This window comes from Panthera uncia, chromosome C2 (genome assembly GCF_023721935.1).
Source record: "Panthera uncia isolate 11264 chromosome C2, Puncia_PCG_1.0, whole genome shotgun sequence".
NCBI lineage: Eukaryota > Metazoa > Chordata > Mammalia > Carnivora > Felidae > Panthera > Panthera uncia.
In genome coordinates, this window is record NC_064810.1 from 110,010,591 (window position 1) to 110,032,020 (window position 21,430).

General features: G+C 36.3%; 1 protein-coding gene across 1 annotated transcript in view; it reads right to left on the reverse strand.

Annotated features, from left to right (window-relative positions):
* Positions 1-20,259: 20,259 nt before the first annotated feature.
* The window catches only part of AADACL2 (arylacetamide deacetylase like 2), a 34,343-nt gene continuing 33,172 nt past the window's right edge, over positions 20,260-21,430 (reverse strand). Inside the window, exon 5 of the mRNA XM_049629693.1 lies at positions 20,260-21,051. Within this exon, the coding sequence (XP_049485650.1) occupies positions 20,449-21,051 (603 nt within the window). The 3' untranslated portion in view covers positions 20,260-20,448. The remainder of the gene's footprint in view (positions 21,052-21,430) is intronic.

The window sequence follows — 21,430 nt, forward strand, 5'->3', positions numbered from 1 at the left end:
TAAAGAATAGGCCATGATCAAATATAAGAAACTCAGTATATGCTTCAAATAACAAATCTCAGAGTTGGGGAGAACCAACAAATATTTTAAAAGTATTGAGAGCTTTTACAAAGTAATATAGATATGGTCATATGTGTTTTGTATTACTTTTATTGTCTTGCTACAATTAAAATTACCAGTGAATAATAATCATGTTAAAATTATATAATAATCATGGAGAGAGCTAACAGTTTTTGACTACTTACTCTGATCCAAGAAAGTGTACTAAAACAATTAAAACTTATTTAAAGTTCAAAAGTATTGTCACATGAGAGAGAGAGAGAGAAACTGAGACAAAGTTCAGAAACTTGTGCAAGCTCATTCAACAGTATGGAGTGAAATCAGTACAGTCCTCTAAGAGTGCACATTAAAACCTCACTTGTCCCAGTCTTCAATTAGTCTCAGATTACAGATAAATACCTGAAATAAAGAAGATTAAGTAACTTGTCAAGGTCATACAAAATCAAGTAGCAGTGTTAGAGACACTTATTGTTCACTAAATACCCCTGTAATATTTAGATCCCTTCTCTTGAGGTGAAGTGAGGTTATGGGGCTAGTGCTGGTAAAAAGGACCTGATAGAAAGTCATTTGTCATTTCCAGACAGAAGTAGTTAAGTAAGATCCAAAGACCTGGAAACCATTTGTTTTTGTTTTGCTTCCAAGATTTTATTAAAACTCAAATTAGTTAACATACAGTGTAGTACTGGTTTCAGGAGTAGAATTCAGTGATTCATCACTTACATATGACACCCAGTGCTCATCACAAGTGCCCTCCTTAATGCCCACCTCCCTCTAGCAACCCTCAGTTTGTTCTCCAGAGTTAAGATTCTCTTACAGTTTGACTCCCTCTCTCAAACCATCTTTTAAAATGGTAGGATCACAAAATGTAAGTAGTTTGGATTGCTAAGGGACCCAAGAGTTTAAGTGCTCAAACTCCAGAAGCATTTTCTTGTGGAGCAAGTAAATTTCATGCCAAGTTTAAAATATGTGACATAATCCCCATATCACTTTAAATATATTATATTACTTAGCTCTCATATCAACAGTGGAATGTAAGAACTAAGACTATGAAAAGTTTCTTTCCCAAGATCACTTCATTACATATTTCCAAAGCTTTCATTTTAGCCTAGATCCTCAGGCTCTGAGGTCTTGATTCTTAACTCTGCAAATTAACGAGAAGGGGAAATCCATAGGAGTTGGTCATGTCCATGTAGTGTCACTGTTAATTTTATTCAAAAAAATTCTTGAGCTTCCAGGACTTAGATCCTTTTTTACCTACTTGTATCTGTCTTATCTAACCACACCCAGGGAAGGCACTGATATCAGCTTCTCTTTCCATACTTAGTTCATCTGGGATACAGATTTATTTTGGACATAATAAATCCTTCAAGAAAGTTGAGAGGATTTTGATATACAGGACATGTGGACTAAAGTATAATCAATACTTCAATTACTTGATAACACTTCAAGTCTGTTTACTGTCCATCTTGACAGAAAATCGTATCTATAGAGTTTAAGTAAAACAAGACAAAATCAAAATATTAATGAGAATTAATAAATCATGTGATTTGATTTTTTCTTCATAGAAAGCCTCCCATGATAATTTCGTATTTCTACAATTTATATTGAAATCCTAGGAAGAAAATCTAACAGTGATCCCAAACATCAACTAATACTGCTCAGGGATTCTTTGACTTGCTCATGATTAGCTTTCTAAGCCCCATTCTGTCCAGTCCCATTCAAATCCTATACCAGCATCCAGCATCAATGTAGCTGTCTTCATTCAATGTGACTGACATGGTGTTAGTTGCTGGGAAGGCCAAAATGAAATACGTTTTCTGATTTCAAAGAGCTCATATTGTGGGGGCACATATGTACACATCAACAGCCCCTGCCTTGAAAAGAGGAAGGTGCTAAAGGAATTCTATCAATTTTGAAATCTTTTATGAAACAAGATAAATACAAGAGCTACAAATATGCAAATTATAAAGGTTTATGGCAAAGGTTACACTGAGCCACGTGTTTGGGTAAGGGTAATGGGTTGGTAAGTTAGAGAAAGTAATACTTTCCAGCTAAAATTCTTTTCAAATAAAGAGTCCTTTATTTAGTAAAGGAGTAAAGTAATCCTTTATTTAGGATTCTTTTCAAATAAAGAGTCCTTTATTTAGTAAAGTAATGAAGGAGATTTAGTAAATACAATTTTTAAGAGAAATTTCTCAATTTAACATATAACTATTCTTTTATACAAGTTTTATCTTAATTAATATGCAATTATGGCTGACTGCATTTTGTTCAATTTGTTGTTGATTAACTGAACTGATCCATAGCAGCTAGACTTTGGGTGTATGTGTTTGTTTACCATCTAGAAGTTGGATGAGCCCCTCCTTCTGCATTACCAATGGGATTCCCACATAGAAAGAGGGGGTATAAATGAAAACTTTGGATTTGTAGCATTACTCACTAAATACTGCATTTTACATCAACTGCTCTTGCATTAGTGCTCTGAAAGAACCATGATCTTAATAAACTTGCTAAGTCAGATGAATGTAAGTAGAGATTTTTTCCAGGCCAAAGAATAATGAGACTTGGTTAACCAATAGTGTACAGACCTATGGATTCATTTCCCCTAGACTTTGAGCTCATTTTCAATCTTCAATCATTAGTTACCATTACCTCCATCAGCCATTCTTTCTTCTTTTCCTTTCTAGCACTTAAAACTTTGACTTTTTCCCCTCAGAAAACTACACAGTGCAATTTCTTTCTGTCATGTGTAGTGTTGTCTGGCAATAAAGTTATCTTCTGAAAAATGTTCTATTTATGTGCATTCACTTGGGAAGAGTAGGAGACAGAATTAAATGACTATTTGAGACCCAGCAAAAGGAAGTAATATTTGAAGAGTGCCTATCAATGTGCCAGGTTCTGTGGCATGAGTTTTAAAAAATTTCTTCATTCAATTTTTACAAATATTTTATGAGTTGTGTATTATTTTACCAATTTTTACTAATGAGAAAGTTGAGGATCAGGGAGGAATAAGGACTTTGCCCGTGGTCACAGAGTAAAGGGTTTGTTAAACAAACACAGTGATTCCTAGTTCTTGACTCTCCTACCAAGAACCAGGATCTAAAACTAGATATGTCTGACAACAAAACTTCTGCTCTTTCTTTTACTTCAGTGGTTTCCTACACTCTTCTACCCTCAAAAGAGTTAAGGAATATCATTCCATTAGTAATGATGATTCACAGTGGGGGTTATATTCAACTGAGACAGTCAAGTATCCCTTGAACAAAGCATCAAACCCTTAACGGTGCAGTGATTTGGGAAGAGAGTAACACAGAGATTCTTTTAAAAACCTCTTAAATGATTCTGTCATGGCCCTTCCTCCCAGAGCTTATATTAAGAATCACTATTTTATGGGCAGCTGGGTGGCTCAGTCAGTTAAGCGTCTGACTGCGGCTCAGGTCATGATTTCATGGTTTGTGGGTTGGAGCCCACCATCAGGCTCTGAGCTAATAGCTACTTAGGATTCTGGGTCTCCATCTCTATCTGCCCCACCCCTGCTTGTGCTCTGTCTCTCAAAAATGAATAAATGTTAAAAAAAAATTAAGAAGCACTATTTTATATTGTTCTACCTCTATGAAAACACTCTTAGTTAAATAGTTCTAACTTAGATTTAATAGGAGTAGGACAGTGAAAACTTAATCCAGCTGATGAAAGTGAAAATCTGGATAAGTGATTGGGAAATATGAAATTGTATATCAGTCAAATGTTTTTAACTGAGACTATGTTATTATAGAAAAAAAAAGCTTCAAAAAATCTTCCTTAAACTTGCCAAAGTAGTTTGGACACCAAGAAAACAGAAGCTCTCTAGTTTGGACAACCTCTTTTCTACTAACCACCTAAAGTGTCATGAATATGTATTAGCCTGTTTCTAAGTGTTTTTCTCACAGGTCCCCTTGTGAAAAAAAATTGTAATATAGATTTTCAAGAAACAAATTAAGTATTACTCAAATATAAAAAATAACAGTAGAATAAAATGCAAAGCACCTTTTTCTCTGTCCTCTTTTTGACTTGTTTTAAGTATATTGTAAACAAAATTTAATTTAAAAGAAGCCAAGGAGGAGCCAAGTTAGATGAACAGCATGGAAGTTTTTTGTGTGTCTCTCATCCATGAAATACAGCCAGACCAACACTAAACCATACTACACACCTAGAAAACTGATTGGAGGATTAACACAACAATCTGCACAACCTCAACTACAGAATTCAGCAGGTACAAGGCACAGAAAAGTGAATTTGGGGAGCGAGAAGCCACAGAGGGTAGGGAACTGCTTTTGCGGGAGGAGAGAGGACACAGACTGGGAAGTGGGGGGGAGAATACGGGAAAAGCACCCCTCCCCAAAAGCAGCTGGAGAGAAAGTGGAAAATTGGAAACAGCCACAGGGACTAAACTAAAAAGGGAGAAAGGAGAGGGTTTAAATTCCATTAAAACTGTAAACAAGGGGAGCGCAAAGGCTGCAACTCCGCAGCTTGATGCCTGGCAGTGCTCTGGTGTGAAGGGCGAATCCCCAGGAACAGAGTGGGGTCTGGGAGGTTCTCGGGCCGCATGGGGAAAAGCGGTTCCACTGCTGGAAGGATATTTGGTAGAGACTGCTGAAGCCACCTGGTCCCAGCAGACCCCAGAAAATGGCAACATTCACTGATGCTGGAACAAGGTCATTAAGGGTGAGGCCTGGTGCCAGATGTGTGTTGTGATTTTCCATAATCCCTGAGACGCTGCTGCTACACTATCTCGTGAACTTTCTCTGGGGTGGGCAGGCCGCAGTCTCGGGGCACCGGCAGCAGCAGGGTCCAGCGGGCATTCCTGGGTGCAGCTGACATTCAGCCATTGCTCATTCAGCCATTGCTCAGTGAGACCCTCCCACAGAGGGGCAGAACGGGTCAAAGCCACAATCCTTCAGAAGTAAGGGGCCGGGGAAAACAGCTGCGTCTGAGACAAAATTCGGGAGAGAGGTACCACCTGGGGCCTTGTCACAGACAGTGAAAAAGTGGGGAGTGAGGGCACAAAACCTGAAGACAGAGGACAGGTGCACAATTGCTAAACCGGGAGAACAGACTGGGTAGCTGGGTGGTGCCATTTTCACTGCTCTCATGCATGCGCATATGCACCTAAAGCTCCAGAGACTCCACCTCAGTAGGGTAGCAGCGCCATCTAGTGGAGAGCGAAGCTGTTACACTGAGCCCCGCCCAACTAGGCCAACTTTGCCCTTCAAGAACAGAAGTCTCACCGCTGGCTTAGTTTATGGACTATAAAATGCTACAGAGACTGACTTCTAGGGAAAATGAAGTGATTTCAGTCCTACTTCAATCTGTTAGCAGGTTCATCTATTCAATTTTCTTTTTTTCCTCTTTTACACTTCTATTCTTTTTCTTGAATACAGAAAGAAAAAAATTTTATTTTCAATTTTTATTAAAAATATTTTTCTTTAATTTTTATACTGTATTTTTTACTTCTGTGTAAATTTTTCCAAATTCTATTTTACTTCCATTATTTTATGTTAGTCTACTTCAGTGTATTCACCTTTTCAAATTTTCAAACAAGTTCCTTTTTTTTTCTTTTTCATTTCTTTTATTTTTCTTGAATGCAGAAAGAGAAAAACTTAATTTTTACTTTCAATTTCTTTAAAAATATCTTAATTTAATTTTTACCATATTTTTTTGCTTTTATGTAAATTTTTCCAAATTCTATTTTACTTCCACCATTTTATTTTAATCTACTACAGTGTATTCACTTTTTTCAAAAATGCGAATGATTTTTTTCTTTTTTTCTTTTCTTTCTATCTTTTTTCTATTTTTCATTTCTTTTCTCTTGGATACAGAAAAAGAAAAAAATCCTATTCATTTTTAATTTTTTATTAAGAATATTTTCTTTATTTTTTTCTACAATATTCTTTACTTTTGTGTATATTTTTTTCAAATTCTATTTTACCCCATCATCTCATTTTACTCTACTTCAGTGTATTCATTTTTTCAAATTCTCAAATAGTTTCCTTTTTTTTCTTCCCCCCCTTTTCTCTCATCTGTCAAACTACTTTCAACACCCAACCAAAACACACCTAGGATCTACCATCATCTATTTGATTTGTGTGTGTGTGTGTTTAAATTTTAATTTTAATATATTTTTTTAATTTTTTTAATTTCAATTTTTCTACCTCATTAATTACTTTTCTCACTTCAAAATGACAAAATGAAGGAATTCACCCCAAAAGAAAGAGCACAAAGAAACGACAGCCAGGGACTTAACCAACATAGATACAAGCAAGATGTCTGAACCAGAATTTAGAATCACGATAATAAGAGTACTAGCTAGAGTCAAAAATAGATTAGAACCCCTTTCTGCAGAGATAAAACAAGTAAAAAATAGCCAGAATGAAATTAAAAATGCTATCACTGAGCTGCAATCAGGGATGAAGGCAGTGGTGGCAAGGATGGATGAGGCAGAACAGAGAATCAGCGATATAGAGGACAAACTTACAGAGACAAATGAAGCACAAAAAAGAGGGAGATGAAGGCAAAAGAGTGCAATTTAAGAATTAGAGAAATCAGTGACTCATTAAAAAGGAACAACATCAGAATCATAGGGACCCCAGAAGAGGAAGAGAGAGAAATAGGGGTAGAAGGGTAATGTGAGCAAATCATAGTGGAAAACTTTCCTAACCTGGGGAAGGACACAGACATCAAAATCCAGGAAGCACAGAGGACCCCCATTAGACTCAACAAAAACCGACCGCCAACAAAGCATATCATAGTCAAATTCACAAAATACTCAGGCAAGCAGAGAATCATGAAAGCAGCAAGGGAAAAAAGTCCTTAAGCTACAAGAGAAGATAGATCAGGTTTGCAGCAGTACTATCCACAGAAACTTGGCAGGCCAGAAAGGAGTGGCAGGATATATTCAGTGTGCTGAATCAGAAAAATATGAAGCCACGAATTCTTTACCCAGCAAGGCTGTCATTCAAAATAGAAGAAGAGATAAAAAGTTTCCCAGACAAACAAAAATTAAAGGAGTTTATGACCACTAAACCAGCCCTGCAATAAGGGGGACTCTCTGAGGGCAGAAAAAGTGAATATGTATGTGTGTGTGTGTGTGTGTGTGTGTGTATACACACACACATATATATATGCCTATATATGTATATATATGTGTGTGTGTGTGTGTGTGTGTGTATATATATATATATATATATATATATATATCAAAAGCAACAAAGATTAGAAAAACCAGAGACCACCAGAAACTCCAACTCTACAAGCATCATAATGGCAATAAATTCATATTTTCAGTACTCACTCTAAATGTCAATGCACTCAATGCTCCAATCAAAAGACATAGGGAAACAGAATGGATAAAGAAACAAGATCCATCTATTTGCTGTTTACAAGAGACCCACTTGAGACCTAAAGACACCTTCAATTTGAAAACAAGGGGATGGAGAACCATCTATCATGCTAATGGTCAACAAAAGAAAGCCAGAGTGGCCATACTTATATCAGACAATCTAGACTTGAAAATAAAGACTGTATCAAGAGATGCAGAAGGGCATTATATCATAATCAAGGGGTCTATTCACCAAGAAGACCTAACAATTGGAGACATTTATGCACCAAATGGGATAGCACCCAAATATATAAATCAACTAATCAGAAACATAAAGAAACTCATCGATAGTAATACCATAATAGTAGGAGACTTCAACAACCCACTCACAGAAATGGACAGATCATCTATTCAAAAAATCAACAAGGAAACAATGGCTTTGAATGACACACTGGACCAGATGGACTTAACAGGTATATTCAGAATATTTCATTCTAAAGCAGCAGAATGTACATTCTTCTCCAGTGCGCATGAAACGTTCTCCAGAATAGACCACATACTGGGACACAGATCAGCCCTAAGTAAGTACAAAAAGACCGAGATCATACCATGCATATTTTCAGACCACAATGCTGTGAAACTCAAAATCAACCACAAAAAAATTTGGAAAGGTCACAAACACTTGGAGACTGAAGAACATCCTACTAAAGAGTGAATGGGCGAACCAAACAGTTAAAGAGGAAATTAAAAAATATATGGAAGTCAATTAAAATGATAACACCACAACCCAAAACCTCTGGGATGCAGCAAAGGCGGTCATAAGAGCGAAGTATATAGCAATCCAGGCCTTACTAAAGAAGGAAGAAAGATCTCAGATACACAACCTACCCTTATGCCTTCAGGAGCTGGAAAAAGAACAGCAAATAAAACCCAAAACAGCAGAAGACACGAAATAATAAAGATTAGAGCAGAAATTAATGCTATCAAAACAAAAACAAAAACAAAAAAAACCCAGATCGATGAAACCAGAAGCTAGTTCTTTGAAAGAATTACCAAAATTGATAAATCACTAGCCAGTCTGAACAAAAAGAAAAAGGAAAGGACCCAAATAAATAAAATCAAGAATGAAAGACCAGAGATCACAATCAACACAGCAGAAATAAAAACAATAATAAGAGAATAATATGAGCAATTTTATGCCAATAAAGTGGGTAATCTCGAATAAATGGACAAAATTCATAGAAACATATACACTACCAAAACTGAAACAGGAAGAACTGGAAAATTTTAAGAGACCCATCACCAGTAAGGAAATTAAATTAGTAATCAAAAATCTGCCAAAAAACAAGAGTCCAAGGCCAGATGGCTTTCCAGGGGAATTCTACCAAACATTTAAGGAAAAGTTAACACCTATTCTCTTGAAGCTATTCCAAAAAATAGAAATGGAAGGGAAACTTCCAAACTCTTTCTATGAAGACAGCATTACCTTGAATCCAAAACCAGACAGAGACCACACTAAAAAGGAGAACTATAGACCAATTTCTCTGATGAACATGGATGCAAAAATCCTCAACAAGATATTAACCAACCGGATCCAACAAAACATTAAAAGAATTATTCACCACGACCAAGCGGATTATACCTGGGATGCAGGGCTGCTTCAATATCTGCAAAACAATTAACATGATTCATCACATCAATAAAAGAAAGGACAAGAACCATATGATCCACTCAATAGATGCAGAGAAAGCATTTGACAAAATACAGCATCCTTTCTTGATAAAAACCCTCAAGAAAGTAGGGATGGAAAGAGCATACCTCAATATCCTAAAAGCCATATATGAACGACCCAACGCTAATATCTTCCTCAGTGGGGAAAAACTGATAGCTTTCCCCCAAAGGTCAGGAATAAGACAGGGATGTCCACTCTTGCCACTGTTACTCAACATAGGATTGGAAGTCTTAGCCTCTGCAATCAGAAAACACAAAGAAATAAAAGGCATCCAAATTGACCAGAAGGAGGCCAAACTTTCACTCTTCTCAGAAGACATGATAGTCTATATGGAAAACCCAAAAGATTCCACCAAAAAACTGCTAGAACTGATTCATGAATTCAGCAAAGTTGCAGGGTATAAAATCAATGCACAGATATCGGTTGCATTACTATACACCAACAATGAAGTGACAGAAAGAGAAATCAAGGAATCGATCCCATTTACAGTTGCACAAAAAACCATAAAATACCTAGGAATAAATATAACCAAAGAGGTGAAAAATCTATACACTGAACACTATAGAAAGTTTATGAAAGAAATTGAAGAAGACACAAAAAAAATGGAAAAAGAGGGGCGCCTGGGTGGCTCAGTCAGTTGAGCGTCCGACTTCAGCTCAGGTCACGATCTCACGGTTCGTGAGTTCGAGCCCTGCGTCAGGCTCTGGGCTGATGGCTCAGAGCCTGGAGCCTGCTTCCGATTCTGTGTCTCCCTCTCTCTCAGCCCCTCCCCCATTCATGCTCTGTCTCTCTCTGTCTCAAAAATAAATAAACATTAAAAAAAAATTTTAAAAAAATGGAAAAAGATTCCATGCTCCTAGATTGGAAGAACAAATATTGTTAAAATGTCAATACTACCCAAAGCAATCTACATATTCAACACAATCCCTATCAAAGTAACAGCAGCATTCTTCACAGAGCTGGAACAAATAATCCTAAAATTTGTATGGAACCAGAAAAGACCCCGAATAGCCAAAGCAATCTTGAAAAAGAAAACCAAAGCAGGAGGCATCACAATCCCAGACTTCAAGCTATACTACAAAGTGGTAGTTATCAAGACGGTATGATACTGGCATAAGAAGAGACACTCAGATCAATGGAACAGAATAGAGAACCCAGAAATGGACCCACAAAGGTATGGCCAACTAATCTTTGACAAAGCAGGAAAGAATATCCAATGGAATAAAGACAGTCTCTTCAGCAAGTGGGACTGGGAAAACTGGACAGAGACATGCAGAAGAATGCACCTGGACCACTTTCTTACACCATATACAAAAATAAACTCAAAATGGATGAAATACCTAAATGTAAGATACGAAGCCATCAAAATCCTTGAGGAGAAAGCAGGCAAAAACCTCTTTGATCTTGGCCACAGCAACTTCTTTCTCAACACGTCTCCAGAAACAAGGGAAACAAAAGCAAAAATGAACTATTGGGATCTCATCAAAATAAAAAGCTTCTGCACAGTGAAGGAAACAATCAGCAAAACTAAAAGGCAACCAACAGAATGGGAGAAGATATTTGCTAATGACATATCAGATAAAGGGTTAGTATCCAAAATCTATAAAGAACTGATCAAACTCAACACCCAAAAAACAAATAATCCAGTGAAGAAATGGGCAAAAGACAGGAATAGACACTTCTCCAAAGAAGACATCCAGGTGGCCAACTGACACATGAATAAATGCTCTACATCACTCATCATCAGGGAAATACAAATCAAAACCACAATGAGATACCATCTTACACCTGTCAGAATGGCTAACATTAACAACTCAGGCAACAACAGATGTTGGCAAGGATGCAGAGAAAGAGGATCTCTTTTGCATTGTTGGTGGCAATGCAAGCTGGTGCAGTCACTCTGGAAAACAGTATGGAGGTTCCTCAAAAAACTATAAATAGAACTACCCTACAACCCAGCAATTGCACTACTAGGCATTTATCCATGGGATACTGGTGTGCTGTTTTGAAGGGACACATGCACCCCTGTGTTTATAGCAGCACTATCAACAATAGCCAAAGTATGGAAAGAGCCCAAATGTCCATTGATGGATGAATGGATAAAGAATGGTATGTATACACATACACACACACACACACACACACACACACACACACACACACACAATGGAGTATTACTCGGCAATCAAAAAGAACGAAATCTTGCCATTTGCAACTACGTGGATGGAACTGGAGGGATTATGCTAAGTGAAATTAGAGAAAAACAAAAAATCATATGACTTCACTCATATGAGGACTTTATATAGAGACAAAGCAGATGAACGTAAGGGAAGGGAAACAAAAATAATATAAAAACAGGGAGGGGGACAAAACAGAAGAGACTCATAAATATGGAGAACAAACTGAGGGTTACTGGAGGGGTTGTGGGAGGGGGGATGTGCTAAATGGGTAAGGGGCACTAAGGAATCTACTCCTGAAATCACTGTTGCACTATACGCTAACTAATTTGGATGTAAATTTAAAAAAATTAAAAATTAAATAAATAAATAAATAAATAAATAATATATATATATATATATAAAAATAAATAAATAAATAAAATATATAAAGATCAATAATAAAATATTGAATATGTTCCTATATACAATAACAAAAATGAGAAAATAAAATTAAAACATCAGGACCATTCGTAATAGCAACAAAAACCATTAAATTCCCATAATTAAATCTAACAAAATATTTTTAAGACTGTGACACTGAAAATACTGTCAAGAGAAATTAGAAAAGACTTAATTCAATTGAGAGATACAGCATGTTCGTGGTTGAAAATGTACTAATTTTAATTTACCAATTCTCCCAAAGATTCAACAATATCTGACTGAAAAATTTCAAAAAAAATTTTTTTGGGGAAAAACCTGACAAGCAGATTGTAATTTTTTTTAATGCAAAGAGCATAGAATAGTTGAGACAATTTTTAAACAGAACCAAGTGGGAGAATTTACCAAACCAGACTTCAAATTTAGTATAAAAATCAGTGAACATGAGTAGAAATAGAAAGTATTTAAAATTAAGTACACAGGGGAGGAAACATGGAAAAATGAAGGGTTCTGTAATCTCTGGGAAAATATCAAGCAACTAAATATGTGTAATTGTGTGGGAAATGCAGGAGAGAAGCATCAAAGGAAAAGACTTCAAAAGGGAAGGACTGGAGAAGGTGCAAGGCCTTAGGACATGTTTACATAGTTGAACATGGCTGCAGCTCATAAGGAATGCCTAGAGCCATTAACATTGTCCAGGGCTGGATCCTCCTTCACACCTGACCCTTCCTAGTGTTATAGAACCAATTAACTCGAAATTCAACCTTGAAAAGCTAAACCTTTAGATTGATTAACATATTTGCTTAGCTAATTTTATGCACATAGTCTTTAGCAATTATCCTAATAAAAAGAAGCTTCATTCTGGAGTCGGGCACCTATGAGGACCTTCATTTGAATGCACTTTGTGGACTCATCTTTTGCAACTCCGGCCATACTCCCTGCAACATAATTGGGAGTTCCAGAAAGAAGTAGCAGATATATTGTTGGGGCAGGAGGAGAAGGGATAAATTATATGAAGGTAAAAGGGGCAAAATTTTTCTAAATCTAAAGAAAACTATGAATTCAAAGATCCAAGAAATTCGATAAATCCCAAGAGAATAAAAATATAAATCACAACAAGTCACATTTTTTTTTATTTGAGAGAGACAGAGACATGTGAGTGTGGGAGGGGCAGAGAGAGGGGGGTAGAGAGAGAGAATCCCAAGCAATGTGAGGCTTGAACTCAGGAAACCACAAGATCCTGACCTGAGTGGAAACCAAGAGTCAGACACTTAACTGACAGGCACCAAGGCGCCCCACAGCAAGTCATATTTTATTCAAAATGCTGAAAAGCAGTAATTAGAAACAAGTTTTCAAACTATCCAGAGATAAAAGAAATATTACATACAAAAGGATAAGATTGACCACAGACTTCTCATTATAACATTTGTAAGAAGAGATCAACATCTTTAAAGTTCTGAAGAAAAATCATACTATAATCTTACTCAAAGTTAAAATATTTTCTTAAACTCAAGCAAAATAAAATATTATTCAAGAAACAGAAGCTTGAGAGAAATCACTGCAAGCAAACATACACTACAAAAAATGATAGAAGGACCTCTTCAGAAGGAAAAAAATAAGATGATAACCCTGATTTATACAAAAGAATTAAGAGCTACAGAAAGATAATAATGTGGATCAATACAGATGTTATTTCTCATCTTAAATACGCTTAAAAAGATAATAATTTAAAAAATTATTAACATAATGTTGGGTTCATAACATAAGTAGCACTGAAATATATGGCAACAATAACCAAAAAGATGTGAGAGAAAAATGGCGGTATACCGTTGGAAAGTTCTTACCACTTCCATGAAGTAGAACGTTATTTGAAGTTAGATGTGATAACATAAACATGCATACTGTAAATTCTAAAGCAACCACTAAAAAGGATAAAACCAAGAAGTATGTCTCATAACCCAACAGAGGAGAAAACAATTAAATCATAAAAATACTGAAATAATAAAAAATAAAGAAAATAGTAAAACAAAAAAAAGAGCAAATGTAACAAAGAGGAAACAAATAGCAAGATGATTTAATCCCATACATTGAAGTCTCCAAATATGTCCTATATGTATAATATCCATGTTATCAAAAAGAAATCTCTCTGACACTACATATTACACAAATGGTATCTCAGCTCTTATCTACTGACCTTCTGCAATGGTAGATGTTTGCACCAGGGCTCTATAAGAGACTAGCAATTGTCCCAAAAAGTGATACTTTGCTCCTACAGCAAGGAGATTTTGCATCCAGAATCCCAAAAGACACCACCAGATGGCAGTAATTGACTTTATCTGCAAGTGTCTAGTGAACACCTCCAAAATCATGTGTGCGTGCCAGTTGTTGTTCTAGACCCTGGCCAAATTCAATACTATTTCAGTGTATAAAGTTAGTAAGTTACTTATGTTGGTTAATACATTTAGCAATATCTAAATACATCTAACAATATTCAAATAGCCTGCAAGGACCAAGTTTATTTCTTAGTGTTCATCCAGCAGAGACTATTTTATTCCATATATCCATGGAATGTATCCCGAGATCCTGGATCAAGTTATTCTTAGAAAATTTATTGATTAGCTTAGATCCTGTATTTTATCTAGTTGGATTAACCATCTTCAGCTACTCATGTACACCAACATAGTGTTTGGTTTTTTCCCCAGAGTGAAATTATCCTGCTATACAACCAGAATGAACACAGAAAACAAACAAACAAAAACCTGGGGAAAAACTAGATACCCCAAAACAAGAAAATGGTTAAATAAATTGTGGTATATTCTGGTAATAAAACATTTTATACCTTGGTGAAAATGAATAAGCTTACATTCCCTGCACTATCTATGGCGAGTATATATATGATTGAGTGAAAGTCATATCTCAAAAGACTACATAACATATAATTCCATATTTGGCCCCTAAAGCAAGCAAAACTAAGCATATTGTTTAGGCCTGCTTACATATATCTAAAAAATATTTTTAATTAAAAAAAAAGAGAGTTGCATACCTCCAAATCAGAATTTTAGCTGCTTCTCAGGGGAAACAGAGACTGGATAGGAAAAACATATAGGTAGATAAAACATATTGGTGATATTCAGTTGAAGTGAACACAATAGCAAATTTATGGTGCTTGTTATATTAAGACTTTCGAAAGAGAGAGAAGATAAAGAAGGAAATGAATTCACTATTGAATGGCAGAGGGAATCTGTTAATAAGTGTAAGTCACAAAGAGAGTCCATTTAAGACCTTCCATCCTTTTATAAGCTCTCCCTCACCCCAAGACCCCTGTGCTGCTCAACCAAACTATTCCCCCAGGTTCCAAGGAAAAAGAAAAAGTATTTTTAAAAACGGAGCTTCTTAAATGAGATTCTCTACATAATTAAAGTGTTACAGCTGCTAATAGAGGTCTACAGAGCAAAAATGGAGACTAGACAAAAGTGGTGGCCAGGAAGGTCTTGTAAGTAGAGGAGTTTGTATGAGCACAAGTCCATAGGTATGACAGTCTGATGTGACTATGGGACTTTATGGTATTTTGAGGACTAGACTGTGAAAGGCAGAAGGGATTCTGCAAAATACAAGCTGAAGACTTCATCAGATGGATCATTTAGCTAAATGGCAATTGACCTTGCTTCTATTCTAATGTATGCATTAGAAATTATCATGTATGTTATAAATTCCCTTCTAAGACCAGCTTTACCTGCATCCCACAAGTCATGTGTTTTCATTATCATTCAATTCAAAACATGTTCTAATTTGTATATTGAGTTAGTTTTTAACTCTGAGTTATTTAGTAATACATTTATTACTTTCAAACAGATGGGGATTTTTAAATTATCATGTTGTTATTCTAGCCTAATTTCACTAGAGTCTGAGAATATGCTTTACCTGGTTTCTATCATTTTAAATTTGACAATAATTGCTTAATGGCCAAGAATATTTTTAATGTTCAAAGTATACTTGAAAAGAATGTATTATGACATTATTTGCTATTGAGTTCAATATTTGTAAATTAAATCATTTTTATTAATTATGTTGTTGAAATCTTGTATACTTATCAATTTGGGTCTGTTTCTTTTTTTTTTTTTTTTTCTAATAGTTACTCAAAAAAAAAAAGAATTCAAATATTCCACTATGGGTCCTTAATTTTTGAAAATCCCCAAATCTCCCCCAGGAGAATCCACACAGAAATTTGGGTAAGAAAACCAAAAATCTATGGACAGCATTATATGAAGTAAAACATGAGCCAGAATATAAAGTATCCTACAAACCTCTAAGTATGAATGGTAAGAACAATTCACCAACACCTACAAGGCCTGTGCAGCATCAGTGCCTGTACAAGAGATAGCACAGGGGAGCAACAAAGCATTTGATACACTAAGATTTTAACATGTATTCACCAGAAATCTTAGTAAAATTTAGAAAACAGTTGAAACTCTCAGGGATTTGTGCACCCTATTAGTTGGTGAATACAAGCCATTTGCAATTACATCTGAAGGGGCTGGGATAGTGTAGACCCTACCATCCCTCAACATAAACCAATTAAAGCCTCTTCCGGCACAGAGCTCCACACTGACTAAACTGCTGGGAATAGAATCCAAAGTAACCAGGACAGGGGAAAAGACAATACAGATTAAATGGCCAGAACAAAATGTAGTATTTCACAATAATAACAAAAGAGGGAACTCAAGAGTCATAAAGTGAGAAAATCTGTAAAACCATGCCTTCCCCATACCTTCTAGAAGTTAAGATAATTAGTTTCATGTAAAAATGAGCATCAGAAAATGATTGTAGTTATATATCACTCAGAATTAATAAGAGCAATGTGTAAGAGCAAACATAATAAGAAGCAGAATAAACTCTATACAGACAATGAGAACATAAACAGAAAAACTTGCCCACAAAGCAAAGGAAAACTATATCCTAATGTTTTATAATTATCTGAAGTTATTAACACAATGATCTACAATGTGAAAGAGAAACATAATCCAGAATTATCAAAACTCAAAAATTAATTAATAACACCCAAGAAATAATTCAGAAAACAAAACAAAACACTGTTTCAAAAATGAAGATTAGACCAGAATCAACACAAAGGAAAATAAATACAGAAAATGTCAGAGGGAAAAACAGCCTTAAATTAGGAAAAAGTTTAAAGTAAAAAGGAATTTAATGGCTCCCATATGATTCCATTTATATGATAATCCAGGAAAGGTAAACTCACAGAGACAGAAAACAGAACAGTAGTTGGCAGGGGCTATGGGAAACAGGAGGAAACACAGAACAGAGCTGTTCCGTGTCTTCGCTGTAGAAAAATTTACATGATACTATGCCTTTGTCAAAACATATAGGCCTATACCTCAAATGTAAAAAAAAGTGAGTGCAAAGTAGAGATTAAGAACAAGATTAAAATGATTTTAAAATCTACAAATAATGAACAGAGGGAAAGAATATCTAACATAGATATGATAAAAATTTCCCAGAGAAGAAAAACCAAAACAAGGAAATGGAACAATTACTAAAAATTATTATTCAAGATGTCACTGAAAGTTTTTAAAGAATTACTTGAACTTAGATATTAATGAGGTAAATGGCATACCTGGGGAAAAAATCAAACCAGAAATATCAACACTGATTCATAATTTAGTAAAAATTATTTGTCTTTAAAGAAAAACAAAAAAGAATTTTTTACACATTAATGAAAACAGGACCAAATAACTTCTAGAGGAAAGGTCTTCAGATAATGTGTAACTATTTTCATACCAAAAGGAAATACTTATTTATGTATATGTGTGTGTATGTACATATGTACATGAAATGCTCTGAATATATCTTGTCAAGTCCATCTGGTCCAGGGTATCATTCAAAGCCCTTGTTTCCTTGTTGATCATCTGCTTAGATGATTGTCCATTGCTGTAAGTTTGTTATTAATTGATGTACATGCTTGGCTGCTTTCAAGTTAGGGGCATAAATATTTACAATTGTTATATCTTCTTGCTGGATAGATCCCCTAATTATATATTGTAGCCTTCTTCATCTCATATTATAGTCTTTGGTTTAAAATCTCATTTGATATTAGTATGGCTACTGCAGCTGTCTTTTGATGTCCATTAGCCTGATAAATGGTGTTCCACCCTGACCTTCAATCTGGAGGTGTCTTTGGGTCTAAAATGAGTCTCTTGTAAGTAGCGTAACTGTGGGTCATGATTTTTTATCCATTCTGATGCCCTATGTCTTTTAAATGGAGGATTTAGTCCATTTACATTCAGAGTAATTATTGATAGATATGAATTTAGTGCCCTTGTACCACCTGTAAAGTCACTGTTCCTGTAGATGGTCTCTGTTTCTTTCTTGTTTCTTTTGGTATCTTTCCCACTCAACGGTCCCCTTTAATAATTCTTGCAGTGCTGGTTTAGTGTTCATAAAGTCCTTTAGTTTTTGCTTGTCTTGGAAACTCTCTCTCTCCTTCTATTCTGAATAACAGCCTTGCTGGGTGGAATTCTTGGCTGCATATTTTTCCCATTGAGCACATTATATGTATCATGCTACTCCCTTATGGCCTGCCAGGTTTCTGTGGACAGGTCTGCTGCTAACCTTATGTGCCTACTCTTGTAGCTTAAGGACATTTTGTCCCCAGCTGCTTTCAGAATTCTTTTCTGAAATTCTTTTCTGTCAGACCTGTGCTAGTACAGATGCACCTGTAGGGAACAGCAGGGTGAGGTTTGTTGTAAGTAGTTCCAGCCTCCACTGGCGGCACTGTTTTGGTTGGTGAAGTCCCACCAGGTACTGGGTGGGGGAAGATGGCATCACCCCATTCTCCTTTCCTGGCTAGGGGAGCTGCTGCCCACCTCTGTTCAGTTAGGCTTCACAGACAAGCAAGCCATCTCCCTTCCTATGTCCTACACTTCAATCAGATCCCTGCCTTCAACCCATTTGTGCCTAGGTTGTCAACATGCCCAGTGTCACAGCTCTCCTGTGTTTTATCTCTGGTGCATGGCTCGTATTCAAAATTACTAATCTTAAAGGACAAGGTGAGCCAGAGGCCTGTACACCCCTCCAGAGGAGATCCTCACAGTGCTGTGCCTGGTCCTGTTATGTCCATGAAAATAGGCTGCACAGATGTACAGGTGCCTGGAGTTTATGGTGAAGCATAGCCAAAAGCTGGAACCAGGTTATCTGCCCTATGCACACACTTCTGTCCCCTGCTGTTGAATGTTGCTCAAAGGCACCAGCCAGGTCTTTTGTCTGTGGAGAGGAAATATACCATCTTCCAAATGCACAGCAGGGAAGAGAAACTTTCTCTCCCACTGTGACCCAGGGGCTCCCCACAACCCACTATCCGCTGTCCACTGCTGACCTTCCACCCTCCTTTCCCCAGGAGTACTGCTGCCCTCCCAGATTGACTCCCACGAATGGTAGAGAATTCCAAAACCTCGGAATTTCAGCTCCACTGTTTGCAAATATTGCAATAATCATTTCCTCCCAATTCCCCAATGATTCTCAGAAAATCCTTTTCTTGTGCAAACCCAGTGCCATGCTCTCTCACCCTGTTTCCCTCTCCTTTCTGTAAAAAGGTCTTCCTACTCCTGTGGCACTGCAGCTTTTCTCTCCCCTAATGCACGTCTCCACACCTCTTAACCTGCCACATTCTCTCCTTCAAATTATGAAGATTGTTCTCTTAATCCTCAGATCAATTTCCTAGGTATTCAGAATGATTTGATGTGATCTAGCTATGTTTGAGGAAGGACGCAAGCCCAGGGTACCCCTACTACTCCACCATCTTAACTCTTCCCCTCGTTGAGTGCATATTTAGATGTGATTGAACTTTAACAAATTATAATGTTGATCTGTTGCCTTTTTAAAACATTTGACTGAAAATGTGAAAAAAAAAAAAGGCCTTCTAGAAAAAAATCTAAATCCTACTCCGTGGGAATGTCACCTTACATGGGGAAAAAAAGGCAGGTATTTGCAAATGCAATTAAGGATTTTGAGATGGGGAGAGGATCTTGGATCACTTCGGTGGAAACACATGTACCTTTCTAAAAGGGAGGCACAGATGAAGGCCAGTGAAGATGGAGCCGAGAAAAATTTGAAGATGCTAACCTTGAAGATAATGTGATCTGGCTACCCCAAGGAATAATGACAGCCATCGGATGAAGGAGGCAAAGAGCTCCATCTAGAGCCTCCAGAGGGAGTGTGGCTCTTGCCAGCACCCTGATTTGGTGACCCTCTGAGAGAAAACATTTCTGCTGTTTTAAGCCACCAAATTTGTAGTAAAACATTACAGCAGTCATAGGAAACTAATCCAATTACCTTGTAACTTTTTCCCTTTATTTTTCCTTTGCCCACTCACTATTATAATTTCTCTGCCATCTTCTCTAACGTGTCAGTAACCATTCTTATTCTCAACTTGAATAGGTGTTGGTTTGTATTAGGACCAACATAATTATCATAAACTATAAATAAAAGGATTATATACATTTTACACATGCAGTTCTAGGAATAAGAAAAATTAACTAGCTCAAGGACATACAGTCACTTTTATAACTGATTTTAATCTCCATTCAGATAACACAAATGACATTGCTCTTTGTACCACACCTGTGATAATTTGTATATCACAAATTACAACCCATTAACTGGTGGCCCTATATATTTTATATATATTACATTTATAAATTCTTATCCAGCCAACTAATATACATGTCTTTTATCCTGAGACCTAGACGTAAGTACACTGGTGACACCATCAACGATAAAGCTCCATGGAACCCATTCTCAATATGGTCATGAGTAACTTGAACTCCAACATTTTGAAGTCTTGTGACATACATAAGTCCATCATCCCTTACACAATCATACTGACAGGTAAGAATATAGGTTGATGGCAAATTCTGTAACTGAGAATCACTGGCTAACAAGGGAGATGCTCTGATATCCATAAGTGCTGGCAATGAATAATTATGTCTTCTAAGAACTGGTTCGGTATAAACATGGTTTTTTCTATATTTCTTGGGTAAAAGAGTACTCCAGTTAACAAACTTAAACAGGTGTCTTGATTCCAGAGGCATATGTTGGTTTCTTCTGATTGCTTGGGCAAGTGTTTCATCAGTGGTTAAATATGAGCTAATGAGTTTTATGCCCAAGTCCTTTGTTAGAATTATACCACGCTCATGTTCTTGGTGAGATGGCAAACAAGAATCTATTATCTGTAAGACAGGGTAAATTAAAGCTTGAAGCTTGATTTTATGCTTTATTTCAAGATCAGTCTGCACCTGAAAAAAACATAATGATGTCCTATAAGCAAAAATTCCAAAACTTCAGGAGGGAGAGATTTAATTTTTAAAACGTAAGCAATCATGAGATAAACAAATCTACATAAATTGATGTGATAATATATTATTTTCACAATATTTATAATGACCTTCAGTGGCATAAAAACTTGTCAAGCTCATTTCAACAGTAAAGTTTTAAAAATGTTGGTTGTGTGTGAAAAAGGGAGAGAGATAGAGACGCCCAGGTATAAAACAAATAAGTCCCAGGGATGTCATGTATAGTGTGGTTACTAGGTTAATAATCCTGTGTTGTATATTTGAATGCTATTAAAATAGTAAATCTCAAATGTTCATATCACAAGAAAAACAATTTGTAGTT